Source organism: Strix aluco, chromosome Z, assembly GCF_031877795.1.
Source record: "Strix aluco isolate bStrAlu1 chromosome Z, bStrAlu1.hap1, whole genome shotgun sequence".
Taxonomy (NCBI): Eukaryota; Metazoa; Chordata; class Aves; order Strigiformes; family Strigidae; genus Strix; species Strix aluco.
In genome coordinates this window covers 68597596-68611197 of record NC_133971.1, presented here as the reverse complement: position 1 = coordinate 68611197, position 13602 = coordinate 68597596, and the positions used below count along the sequence as shown (strand labels likewise).

The 13602-nt window shown below is 34.6% G+C and overlaps 1 protein-coding gene across 1 annotated transcript in view; it reads right to left on the bottom strand.

The window, feature by feature from the left end:
* CNTNAP4 (contactin associated protein family member 4) overlaps nucleotides 1–13602 on the bottom strand; it is a 244074-nt gene that overhangs the window by 60459 nt on the left and 170013 nt on the right. The window contains exons 9-10 of the mRNA XM_074812982.1: nucleotides 7247–7396; nucleotides 3040–3211 (exon numbers count right to left, since the gene is read on the bottom strand). Of these exons, the coding sequence (XP_074669083.1) occupies nucleotides 3040–3211; nucleotides 7247–7396 (322 nt within the window). The remainder of the gene's footprint in view (nucleotides 1–3039; nucleotides 3212–7246; nucleotides 7397–13602) is intronic.

Genomic DNA, 13602 nt, shown 5'->3' with positions numbered 1-13602 from the left:
ATGAGATGAAAAAAAAAAAAAAAATATCTTTTTTATAAACACAACTGAAAATATATTGAAATAGAGTGGCACATTGTAACCAATTATTTACTGGCTTTTCACCTTAGAAATTAGTTAAAATTCTGATTGCAGTGAGTGTATGTGTATATGCGTGTGTATGTGATACAGCTCACAAAGTATAAAAAGGCTTTATTGTTGACATTAACCACAGAAAAAATAAAACAGGCCCACTAATATTCACAGGATCTTAAAATACCTTTTAATTAATTCAAGAAATTTTAGGAGGGTATTAAATTAGGATTGTAGAAAGTCCAGCAGTTCATACATCTGTCCTATGAATAATTCAGAGTCTTTGTACATTCACTTTCCCGACTCTCAAAGAATTTTATCTTCCTTTCATGTTTATAAACAAGGATAAGCAGAGGTTTTTAGAGAAGGGAGTAAAATTAAAAAAATAAAAATAAAATTAAAAAAAAAAAGAAGTAGCAGGTAAAATTTAGATAAATTGCGTGATATAGGTCACCTATTTTCAAGGAAATAAGTGACATTTTTGACAGTGAAGGACCTGATCTTGTATCTCCTATCTCACTCACAGAATGTATTTCTAAAACGAGTCCATAGATGATATGTGTCTCAGTGAACTCTGGTCTGGAACATAGAAATTAACTTTAGGAACAGGGCTTACAATTACTTTGATATTAGATAATTTATTTGAAGGAATTGTATAAATGTCCATGGTATTAATTCTTAAGATAAATGCTTAATTTTGCTTTCTACAGGTAAGACTAGTCATCAGTTATACATCTCTAACAACTGCCATCAGGACTTTCAGTGCATTCTCTGACAACTGCTCTGCCTTCATGTATTTCAGTCACAGTTTTTCTTGTCTTATTCTTTTTTGACAAAGACATCATTATCCCAGAACTGTAAATAAGTGATTTACATGGTTTTTACTTGTATTGACTCCCTGCCCACATTAATTAATTTTCCTAATAGTGTTCACAAGACGAAATCTTAGATGAAATTGATGATGCTTGAAGCAACTTTAGTAGAAATGAAAACAATTTAGAGTATAATTTAAATCTTTTAGCATTAAATTTTACAGCTTCACTGTTTCAGAATTTATAATAGGAAGTAGCCACTTGCTACATCAAAGTGAAGCTATAATTCCATTATATTCTGAGACCCCACCCAAAGTGAGATTTAGAACAGTGCTTTCTCTGAGGAAACTAATTTTCTAACAAAAGTATTTCTAATATTAGAAAAAGTATTTCTAATACTTCATCTGTAAAAGGTAATTTTTGGATTCATCACCATGTCTCTTTAAACCAGAAAAAACCCCAGATGATTAAGCATTTACCACATATTACTTGATAATATGCTTTAAAGTGTATGACATCTGAAAATGCTATATGATTTAAAACCAAGGCAGCAGGCTAATAATAATGATAAATTAATATTCAGAAGAGAACACTGATCCAGAATATGAATGTACTTTTGAAAGGAAAAAAACCCCAAACTTCATATGCCAATTTTCTGCTAAATATATTTTTTGTGCACTATCTGCTTATCATGATTACAAACTATGATTAAAAGATATTTTGATAAGAATAACTCATTGCTGCAATTTTCATTATTTTTCTTTCTTCAGTCTTCAATTTAAAGAAAAAAAAAGAGAAAAATATTTGAAAACTATCCCAGTGTCAGTGTCTTTGCTTTATTTTATATATAAAACCATTTATTCTGGTTTTTGTACATCATACTGCTGCCAGGATACCAAAGGAAATAATTCTTGGTAGGCAATCATATGTTTCTGTGTAGGGCTTGATGTGATTGTGACAGATTCATCTGGTACTCTCTCCTCAGAGACTAAATGTGCTAACTTTGTGAGGCATTTGGAATGACACTGTGTCCTTTAAAGTCATTTTGTCAATGGTTTATGTATAATTAGTAGTTATTAAACCGATATATATTGATAAAGGAGTTGAGAGAAAAGATATTAAGGAGAAATATATAAAGAGAATTATTTGCATGCCCAAGAGGTATATGAGCAATGGAACGATATAAATATATTATACAATGAAAATGCTACATGAAGGAGCATGAGAAGAGCAATGACTGAAAAAAGTCATAATAACTTAAGCATAGGAGAAGCATAGGAGAACTGAGAAAATAGAAAATAGGAAAATGGTAGGAAATTTTTTTGTTTAAAAAGAACAGGTTAATAAATTATATCTCAACAAATAAATGAATGATTAACCAACCATCTGCCAGTGAGTAAAGAATACTGTATAGAAGTTAACTGTGTATATATGTATATATATACACATATATATATGTACCTTCTTACATACATTCTTACATATATATACGTAAGAATGGATTTAATAGAATTATTTTCAGTTTATTTACTATTGCATATAAATTCAGACCACTATGCAAACAGTAATTTTTATTTCTGTTCATGCACTTTAAATGTGCAAGACTATTACATTTAGTGGTCCACTGTTTCTACTACAAAAGCCATCAATAACTCCAGAATTTGGGACATGCTTCACTATTTGGAATTGGAGATGCAAAGACTCCTATAAGGACTCCAAGACAAATAAGTGGTCTGTTTGCCCTCAGGTGTAGGAGAGATATCTACCATTGGGAGCACAGTGGCAAAAATGCTGATTACTTTAGCTTAGGGCAACCAAAGACATGTAGAAATCACTACAGGAGGAAGATATTTTCTCTCAAAGGGTGAATGGGACTACATGTCACAGGAGAGGGTTTGTGTCTATAGCTTTACTTGAAAAGAAGGCAAGATATTTGAAATTTGTTGGAAACATCAGATAATTTTAACCCCAGTTACTTTAATTTTATTTGCAGTGCATGAAAATCTAATTGTTGTGTTATGTATACTGCATTTATTCTAGACTTTTGAATTCTTACAAAAGAAGTAGCATGCCATTTTGTAAGCATTCTGTTGTCATCAAGACAGTATTGAAAACAAAACATTCAAATAAATAAAATGAGTAAATACTATTTTCTTACCTGTCTATAATGCCACACAAATCTATCTGAAGGTCACTGAAATTGCCAAAAACATTTTTCTGAACTGAGATCATATCCACTGCTTTGTTACCAATGGAAATGAGTCGCATGCATCCTTGAAAGCCACCAAATGAGGTATTACATTCAGAAATGTTTCCACTGCTAGGGCACCCTGAAAGAAGCATAAAACCTGGAGCTGAAATAAATATTTTATTGAAAAATTCATATATTCCAAAAGAAGACTGAACTTTGATAATCTCCAAGTGTTGTAAACTTGTGGGTGGAAGACTTTACTCAGAAGGTCTTCTGATTAGGCATGGTTGGTGCAACTGTAAAGAAATACATCTGTGCAGTCTTACTGTTTTTAAAGCATATGCAAAAGCATCACTAAAAATCTGGGTAGACAATAACCCAAGCAGCAGTTCCAAAGAAATGAATGCAATCAAGATGTGAACAGATTGACTGACTGAACTTAGTCACAAAATATTAGGTTACAATACGAGGTGCACATGATTTGGACAAGTTTTAAGTCAAAGCTGAAGTCAAATAAGACAAAAACTAGTTACTAAGTGCAATGATTTTAATTTATTAAGCTGTCCAGCAGATTCTGGAAAGTACTGAAGAAAATTTCTTGACACAGAACATCAATGACACAACTAAGAGAGATGTTGTGTTGGACCTGCTACTCCTAGACAAGGAAGAAATGGTTGAAAATGTGACGGTCACGGACAGTCTTGGTTACAGCAAACACGAGGCTGTGGAGTTTATGATCCACAGAGAAGAGAGCGAGGAAAAAAGCAGAATTACAACCCTGGACTTCTGAATAGCCAATGTTGATCTGTTCAGGACCTGTTTTAAGGATCTGATTGGAAATTGCCTTGGAGAGCAAAAGGGCTGGGTATTTTTCAACAAAAAGCTCTTTGGAGCATAACAAAAGTCCATAGTGATATCAGTATAGTTAAGCAAGTGTGGCAGAAGGCCTGGAAACAGAAACATGGAGCTCCTGAGTGACTACAAATAGAAGAAAGTACACAAAATGTGGAAGCAGGGACATGCAATTTGGAGGGGAATATGAAGCCATTACCTGCATGTCTAAGGATGCAGTTAAGAAACCCAGACCTGAGGCAGAGTTAAAACTATCAAGGAAGGTGAAGTGCAACAAGAAGATTTCTATAGGTACAACAGTAGCAAAAGGAAGGCTGAGGAGATTATGGGTGCACTACTCCATGGAGCAGGAGACCTAGTGATAAGGATCTTAGGAAGAACTGATTTGTACAAGACCTTTTTCCTTCAGTCTTCACTGGTAAAACTAACTCTGAGGCTTCTCATGTCCCAGCAGAGTATGAAGAAGGGAAGCAGTACCCACAATAAAGGAAGAAATAGTCCAAGGGGCACCTGAGGGTAGTGCAGGAGCTGGCCAATGTCATTGCAACAATTGACATTGTAAAGCCATTATCATTTTAATCCTGAAAAGGTCTTGGCAATTTGGTGACTTTGTGTTCTTGATGACTGGAAAAGGCAGATGTTACACCCATCTTCAAGAAGGAGGGCTCAGGAAACTAAAAGCCAGTCAGCTTTACTGCAGTCCCTGGCAAGTTCATGGAGCAAATCCTCTTAGAAGCCATTTCTAAACATGTGAAGGACAAGAAGGTAACTGGATAACTTTAGCTTCAAGGTAAACTTATCATGCCTGATCAAGGTCTTTGTTTTCTTTGCTGAGGTGATGGGCACTGTATACAAAGGGAGAGCAGTGCATACCCTGACTTTGCCAAACCCCAGTTTTCTATAGTCTCCCTATCACCAGATTGATGAGATAGGGGTGAGATAAGCAGAGTCAAGCTGATGGTCAGTGAACAGAGGGTCTTTCAGAGATCAGTACTGCAAGCTATGCTATTTAATTTCTTCATTAATAACCTGGATGATGGGACAGAATGCACTTTCATCAAGACTGTGACTGATACCAAATTGGGAGCAGGAGTCAAATGTTGGAGGACAGTGCTGCAACTCAGAGGGACCTGGGCAGGCTAGAGAAATAAGCTGAAAGGAATGCCATGAAGTTCAGTAAGAACACAGTTAAGGTCTGTAGTCTGAGATGAAACAAGTCCATGCAACTATCCAAGCTGGAGGAAGACTGCCTAGATCCATAGAGAAAGGCCTGGGGTCCTGGTGGCCAACAGGTGAACCATGAGCCAGGAAGCACAGCAGCACAGAAGGCCAATGGCATTCTGGGCTGTATTTCAAGGGTGCAGACAGCAGATCTGGGGAAGTGGTCCTTCCCTCTATGTGGCACTTGTGAGACCTCATCTGGAGTGCTGTAGTTCTGGACTCCTCAGTACAGGAAGACATCGACATCCTCAAGTGAGTTCAGTAGGGGCTTCTGAGATGATCAGCGAGCTGAATGCACATGGTGTAGTATGAGGAGAGGCTGAGAGAGTTGAACATGTTCAGTCTTAAGAAGAGAAGATAAAGCTATCTGATAAGATATCTGACAGAGAAGATGAAGGGAGACTTTTTCCAGAAGTGCACAGTGATGGCACAAGAGAGAAAGGATAAAAGTAAAAAAACAGCAAACTGATCAGAAATTAGCAAGAAGTGATTTTACCCTGAGGGTGGTCAAAATAAGAACAGTATGACCAGAGGAGTTATGAGATTTCCATCCTTGGAGACGTTGAAGGTTTGAGTGGTCGCAGCCCTGTACGTCCTGATGTAGTCAGACTTGTTAGAATGGAGGGTTGGACTAGACAATGTCTGGATGTCCTACCCAACTTATGAATAACATTTTGTAGATATCTCATATTTTGGTTTGTCTATTGTACTACTGATCCTGAAAAGCTTTGTTCACCGATTGCCAATTAATTAAACATTGTTAATAAATCAGTAAACTGCTTTGATCCTGTTTTGATTTAAACCATGTCCATTAAGCAGTTTTTCCCAATGGTAGTGGAACACTGCATGACAAAATATGCCTTAATGTTTTTTTGTTTGTTTGGTTTGTTTTCTTCCAAAGGATAATATTGCTTCTGGAATGATGCACAAGGGCCATTCTTTGATCTTTGTCAAACAATACAGCATTCTGGTTCACAGCATTCCAAGACCTTCTTGTTTCATGATGATAGGAAGCAGTGACTTTTAAGACATTTCTCTATTCCACAGAGCTAATGGATAGTTTCTGAAGTCCTGTAAAGACAGTGCAGAGGTTTACTATACAGGAAAGCAAACTGACAGTTGAAACTAGTAAATCTATTCAAATGAGTGTACAACAACACAAATAGTATAGATATGTTTTTAAGAAGTATACAACAGAAAATGAACTAAAATTAAAATGAAATAGGTAAATAAATTCTCAAAGTGTTTTACACTGGTGAGGAACCAAACTATTCAAAATTCTTGCTTGTTTTCTAAAGGAAAATGATTATTATTTAATTGATATATAGCTTTAAGAACAACAATTCATGGACTTGCAAAAGTCCAAATAGAAGCACAGTAAATTTTCAGCACCACACACAGTTAGAGAAATTAATTACAGGCCTAACTACATTCTTTACAGCATTCTACAATAAAATGGTAAAATACATCCTGCAATTTCTGGTGAAAAATCTGACACTCAATTGAGAATGAGATACTTCCAGTGGAGTACATATAAAAAAAAAAAAAAAAAAAATGGTGACAGATAATTGTCGATATTCGTAGGGAAATGAAGATACCTAAATGTAGTTTTTAGACACAAGTTATATTCTCCAAACGTAGTGTCCATGTAGTAAAAAAATGAAAAAAATTAAGTGTGTATCATGTGAAGAGGATATTTGCACAAGTAAGCAAGCATTCACTTAAGGTGACAGTGTCACCTCAGTGGAAGATTCTCACAAAAATTGATTTAGCAACACAATGAGCATGCAAGAAGAGAGACCTTTGTGTGTCTGTCTGATTGTTAGCCAGACTATATAGAATTATCAGAATGATAGCAGAAAATTATGTTCTAAAGTGACCAAGGATTTAGGTTGGTAATTTATTCTACCCAACATTATAAAATTTATAACTCAAAAACATCATAGCAACACCTGAAAAACAGATTCTTTGAGACATATCCAAGCTAGGCAAAGAAGACCTGATGTGAGCCAACTAGTTTTTGTCATTTGAATAGATATGTCAGGAAAAATTGATGTTTAACTGTGAGATATTGCCAGCATAAATAAACAACATATTTCACCTCCAAAGTAGAAAGCATCTCCTGAATAAATTTGCAGAGGTATGGAGGCATAAGCAGACGAGGTCACATCATTGTCCACTACTACACTGATACGATTCCTTTTGACAGAGAAGGATACAGAATGCCACTGGCCATTATTTAATCCAGCACCTGGAAGGAAAATAAAAATCAAAACAAAGTATAAACATCCATTATTTGTTATACTACCTGAATGTTACAGACTTGAAAAGAAGAGACATGGGTAGAGCAGTCATAGCCCACATAAAAACTCCAAGTGATAATGAAAGAAAAAATAAATTAATAAATAACACAAATATCTTTTGTGAAGACAGAACCTTTGTCCATTCCCTTGCTTCACATCTGATAAAGAAAAAAAAAAGTACTTCAGTGAATAAGCCTCACTGTTGTAATACTCCTAATTATCAGTAATACATCAATTTAATGTAGTGACTATGAAAAGTATCCTCCCAATCTAAGGAGCTTATCATTAAGATATCATTGTGATGGCTGATACAGTATTTTACACATAATATACATTTCTACTGCACTATTACAAAGCATTTCTTCATCATTTAAAATCAAAGATAGTCATTATATTACAACCCAGTAAAACAGAAAAATCCTGTAGATGCTAAAAGCTTCAGCAACTGTCATGTCAATGTCATAAAATTATTTTTCTTTCAGTTGTCTCTTTTATTGGAAATGGGAAAATTTGCTGAGAGTTTAGCCTCTAACACCAATTTACACTGCCTCTAGCTATGTAGGTGTAAGATGCCACAAAGTAATAAACCTAAAGCCCTAATTCTAGAAAGAACTTACATATATACTGAAATAAATTTTATACATGGCGTTATGTAAGCACATTATTATCTTTAAGAAGTGCTTTAAGTCAATCATATTCTTGAGTGTTCTTCAGAACAGAAATACTTTTCAATGAAAAGCAAAGAACACAGCCTTTGAATTATGAATTTCTCAACTGTGGAGTGCCTATGATTTGCGATCTGTTATTTCACTCTTGAAATGTCATCTATTTAAATACTCTTTTCTAGAATGTGCTGTATGTTCTAGATAAATAGTCCAGCAATTAACTGATTAGTTCAAAAAGAAGGAAAAGAAATAAAAATAGAAAGATGAGAAAGTTCAAATTACATCCTAACTAGGATCCATTTATTAACTACCACTGTCTAAACACAAGATCAGCAATCAAGAGATAAGTCTCAGAATTGCATTATAAATTCAGATAAATTATCATCTAGAAAACATCTCTAATATATTTAATATAATATTAGTCTTATACACCTTTTCTATTATTTGTTTCCTCACTTCAACCACTATATTTATCAGGGACCTCATAACAAGAAACAAACATTTTGTTTTTTCCACAGCGTCGATGGAATTATATAAAATCTATGGCTAACAGGTCTTCTTATCTTTGTCTTGCACTTTCAGGAACAATTCACCTTTCTAACATAATGGCAGACAGCACAGGGTTGCAGTCACAGGTTTTCTGATACCATTCTGACCATTACTTATTTTGGTTGCAGTCTTCTATGAGAAGTGGCATTTGAGTTTGCTAACAGGAGCAGTATGCTTACAGAGTAAATAATCAGCACTAAAGCTATCACTAATTTTCTGAGTAAATAGGTGTATTTTCTACTTCTGTAAAATTCCATAATATTTATAGAGGTAACTTTTTACTAAAATAAAAATGGGAAACCTTGTCCCACACAATATAAAACAGTATTAATGCTATTACATCTGACTACTAAAAGGTCACCTGTTAGAGGGGTAATCTTTTGGTAACAAGGATTTACATAGCCCTACAGACAATATGGAGAGAGTGACTAGAATTTCTCTATATTTTCAAGATGACCAACTGCTGAAGAAGTCCCTTTGTACTGGTGGCAGTTAATATAACTTACGGCAGCCTTCAGGCTTGTGTATTTTATGTTAGGGCTGACATACTATTGAGCTGAGGATCAAGAAAATGCCTTAAAGGCTAGCCATTTTAGCTCTAGTTATATTTTGACTAGATAATATGGTGTGTAACAGACATTTAAAAAACAGAGTAGATAAAGCATTAGAAAAATATTATTGCTGCCTTGCAATATCACAGACATAGATGTGCCACATATATACATATATAATGAAGTTTCTAGACTTAACAAGCACTGTTATTCATCTATCCTATTTTTTCAGTGTTATTTTACAGCAGGAACTGATCAAATATATCAAGAAGTTTAACTAGCTTCAAAAAAAAGTTATAAAGGATGACAAACAGATAAAGCATCCTTAGGTTTTTTTATACCACTGAACATCTATAGTCTTTCATCAGAGAGATAACAGGTACGCTAAAACAAAGAATATGAATAATGTATTTTTTAAAGCACAGAAAATTAAGTTTGAGAAAGGTTTTTTCCCAATTCCCAGTAATATAATTAGTTTTCTTCTATAAATTATTATAGAATTGCCCTCCAATAAGAAACTAAATTGTAAAATACATATAGTCTATAATGGCACTTGTCACATTGTGTTTTTATGATTAACCATTTCAGAAAATAAATTTTTAAAAAGGAATTATTTCCCTATTTACTTATTTCCATCTTTTTAACCTCCATCTCCAGCTACCTAATGCTCCACCTTCTTTCACCTCATCTCTAAAATTAAGCAAGGAGTTTCCTTATTTGTAGGGGTACTTCAAGTGAATGATGCTCTCCTCAATCACATCTCTGCAGTATATGATCTTTTCCTTCAGTAACCATAGAATCAGATAATCATAGAATAGTTTGGGCTGGAACAGGCCTTTAAAGATCATCTAATCCAACCTCCCTGCCATGTGCATGGACGTCTTTTACTAGATCAGGTTGTTCAAAGTCCCATACAACCTGACCTTGAACACTTCCAGGGTGGAAGTTCTTCTCTGCAGGGTTGCTCTCAATCCATTCTTCCCCCAGTCTATAGTGATATTGGGGATTGCCCTGACGCTGGTGCAGGACCTTGCACTTGGCCTTGTTGAACTTCATGAGGTTCACATGGGCCTACTCCTCAAGCCTGCCAAGGTCCCTCTGCATGGCACATCCCTTCCCTCCAGTGTGTCAACCGCACCACACAGCTTGATGTCATCAGCAAACTTGCTGAGGATGTACTCAATCTCACTATCTATGTCATTACCGAAGATATTGAATCTAACAATAAATTCTGTATTTAATTTCAACTGTTGCAAGGATAATTGCTTTTAATTCTTAGTTTTGCATCCTGCTTTATTAACTTCTTTTTCTGGTGAGAAAACCATGCTCCAAATATTGCAATATTTGACTGTCAAGGTAGGTAGGAGAATGCCCTAACATAAAGGAGATTGAATGAATGACTGAAGTAGAAAATACTTTGGTTACTGGATTGTACAAATTTTGCACTTTTTGGTTTGTTTACTGGAGTTCATCATACTGACTTACTAAATGATTTTGGGATGGATATTTTATCTCCTCTTCATATAGGCTGGCATGATTAGAGATACTAAATTATGTTCATCTATCTCAAGTTAAGACTTCCCAAAAGTCCTTTTCATTAAGCCTGGGGACTGAAGAATGCCATGGTGGGAGCACAAGACAGCTCATTGTAGCCTTCAAATTGGCAGCCTTGATTTGATTCACATTTACTTGTCCAAAGCCACAGAGTGGTATGACATATAAATGTGGAGGCCAACGGACTGCTAACATTTCCATTCCAACTGAAAATTATTTTGTCTGGTGTTCTACTAGGACTTTTAAAAATGTTTTATCAGGAACAAGTGAGGAAAAAATAGCAATTAAACATTTAGTGCATAATAAGGTAGCTATTAAACAAGATATCTATTTATTCTCTTTAGTAGTGCCTCCATCATTTTAATATCTAAGTACTAAAAAAAAGATTGGTGGCAGGTCTTGCAGAACAATGACATCCAGCCTTAGGAACAAATATATAAAAAGACAATGTATATAGCCTATCAGGAGATCAGTAAGAAACAAACCAAAAAATTGTTTAGAGAAAGCAGTTTGTAAATTATTCTGAAGTATAACCACCAAATGCAATGATTGTTAACATCACTTAATTAAAAGCTGCATAGAAAGACAGGGTCATATGACGAAACTGAGTAATAAGAACTCAAACATTTATACATGTAATTCAATTTGGTCTCATCATTCAATGCAAATTAACTTTGTGGGTTTTTGTGTTTAGTTGGGTTTTTTTTTTAAATCTATGTTATTTCTTTGCGAATATTTGATGACCAGCTTGCAAAAGAGGCTACGAGGGAGAGATATTAAGCAACCATTCTGTAAAAGAAGGATATGGCTTATTATAACTTAATCACTCATTAATTAATATGCCATTCTCCTCAGTTTTATATGGTTGAACAATTCTTTAAAAAACACATGATAATGAACTGTGCACAAAAAAGTATGCTCTGATTTAATTATCAAATATCATGTGTGTGTGTGACAGTCAGATCATAAATCCCTGCCTGTAGGGGAACAAATCTGTCCAGCCATCCATAATTTGATTACTCAAACCCCAAACACAGTCTTGAATTGTTTCAGTGAGTGCAACAATAAACACTTTGAAAACTCAACAAAAAGTTGCCCATATGGTTTTGTTAGATAACTTCTTTCTCAGAAGAGAATAAGATGCTTTTGCTGTAGTTTTTGTCTTCACAAAGACAAACAATTCATCCTGTTAGACTTTATGAAGACTGAGCTTAACATAACATGAGAACATTAAATTCTGTTTCAGCACAGAGCGTCAAGATTTATTTTGGGGTGTTTCAGGTAATTTGTTATGTATTGTGTTGCAATTTTGAACTTGAATAAATTGCTCTATGTGCAAGTCTTACAACTGTTAAAAGTGCCACTACCTTCAGCTAATCTGTTAAAATGACACTGCATGGCAATAGTTTCTTTAACATATATCACCTAATTGAACTGCAATTAAAATAGCTCTAAAAACCCAAATTCATCACTGTTAACTACATACCACTGACATTCTTACTAAGGAACTGACATTTTCAAATGGTGAGCCTAGGGAAACCTCTTGTAATTAAAACAGTACTCTCTGTGCATCAGTTATTTTAGATTATAACAAATACCAGGGATGATCCTATTATCACCCACAGAAACAAGATCAAAGTATTTATGTAAATTTCAACATTATCCGTGGTCATTACTGGCTTACAGTCTTTTCCTGAGTTAAAATAATCAACTGTTTAAAAGTTTACTTTTAATCATTATACACCTGTAGAAACATAATGAGCTTCAGAGTTATGTTTAACTTTTTCTTTTTTTTTTCCCCCTCAAAGAAATTTCCGTTTTGTATCAGGAATTTAAGTAAGGATTCAGTCTAAAAGAAACAAGGGCACAGAACTAAGGTTAAGGAGGTCTCATCTTCAAATCCTGTGGCTGTTTCTTTGCTCTACTTGGCTCTACTTTGATCTCTTTGCCTTACATGCCAAGTCCATGATTTGTGAATGTTTTAGGTAAGTGATTCTTATTTTGTGTTTGTACTATTTTTTTAAATGAAATTTTCTTCCTCTTTTACATAACTTTTTTAATACTGTGGGTTCCAAAAAAGATTTGGGGGCTTTAATTTTTATGATAATTATTATTTATTGTAATTTCAGTAACTTCTTAGTTTACTTAATGTATTTGTTATTGCTCAAGACAAACTAGCACTAAACAACGTCATTAAGCTCTCTATATTCTGGCTTGAAAAATCCAGTGAAAGATGCCTTTGTTGTGGTTCCTATCACTCCAGTGAATATACTCTATACAAGATTAAATTCTTCATACAGTCAAATCCTTAACTTGTTTTCTCAGTACCAGTACGCAATGCAGTCTTCCTACTTCTTATTCACCTGTTAATTCAATTTACACATTACATTACTGGAACTAACTTGGCTTCTTTTTCACTGATAATATTCCTGCTTCATGGACATGAAACATGAAATATATGATTGTGTACAGTTCAGAATAAATCAAGGATCAACAGATGTTTTCGATATCATCACTGTGTTTTCTGCAGCCAAATTACCTAGAACATATTCCTCCAGCTGCCCATACAGAAACCATTTCAATCCTAGCTTCATTTCCTCATCTTCATATATTCTCTGGCACCCATTTATCCACCTAATCTCTGTACTCCTGTTTTTCCTGTCTGAGAACTCATTCTGGAATGATTATTTTGTCCTTCTACAAGAAAGAGGCAAAATTCAATTTGTTTCCATAAAGGATGAGAAACTCCGAAGCAGCTGTGATGCATGCAGTGTCAGAGATAGTATACTGCTGACAAAGTGCTGCTAGGTGAGCATATTGATATTATCACATCCT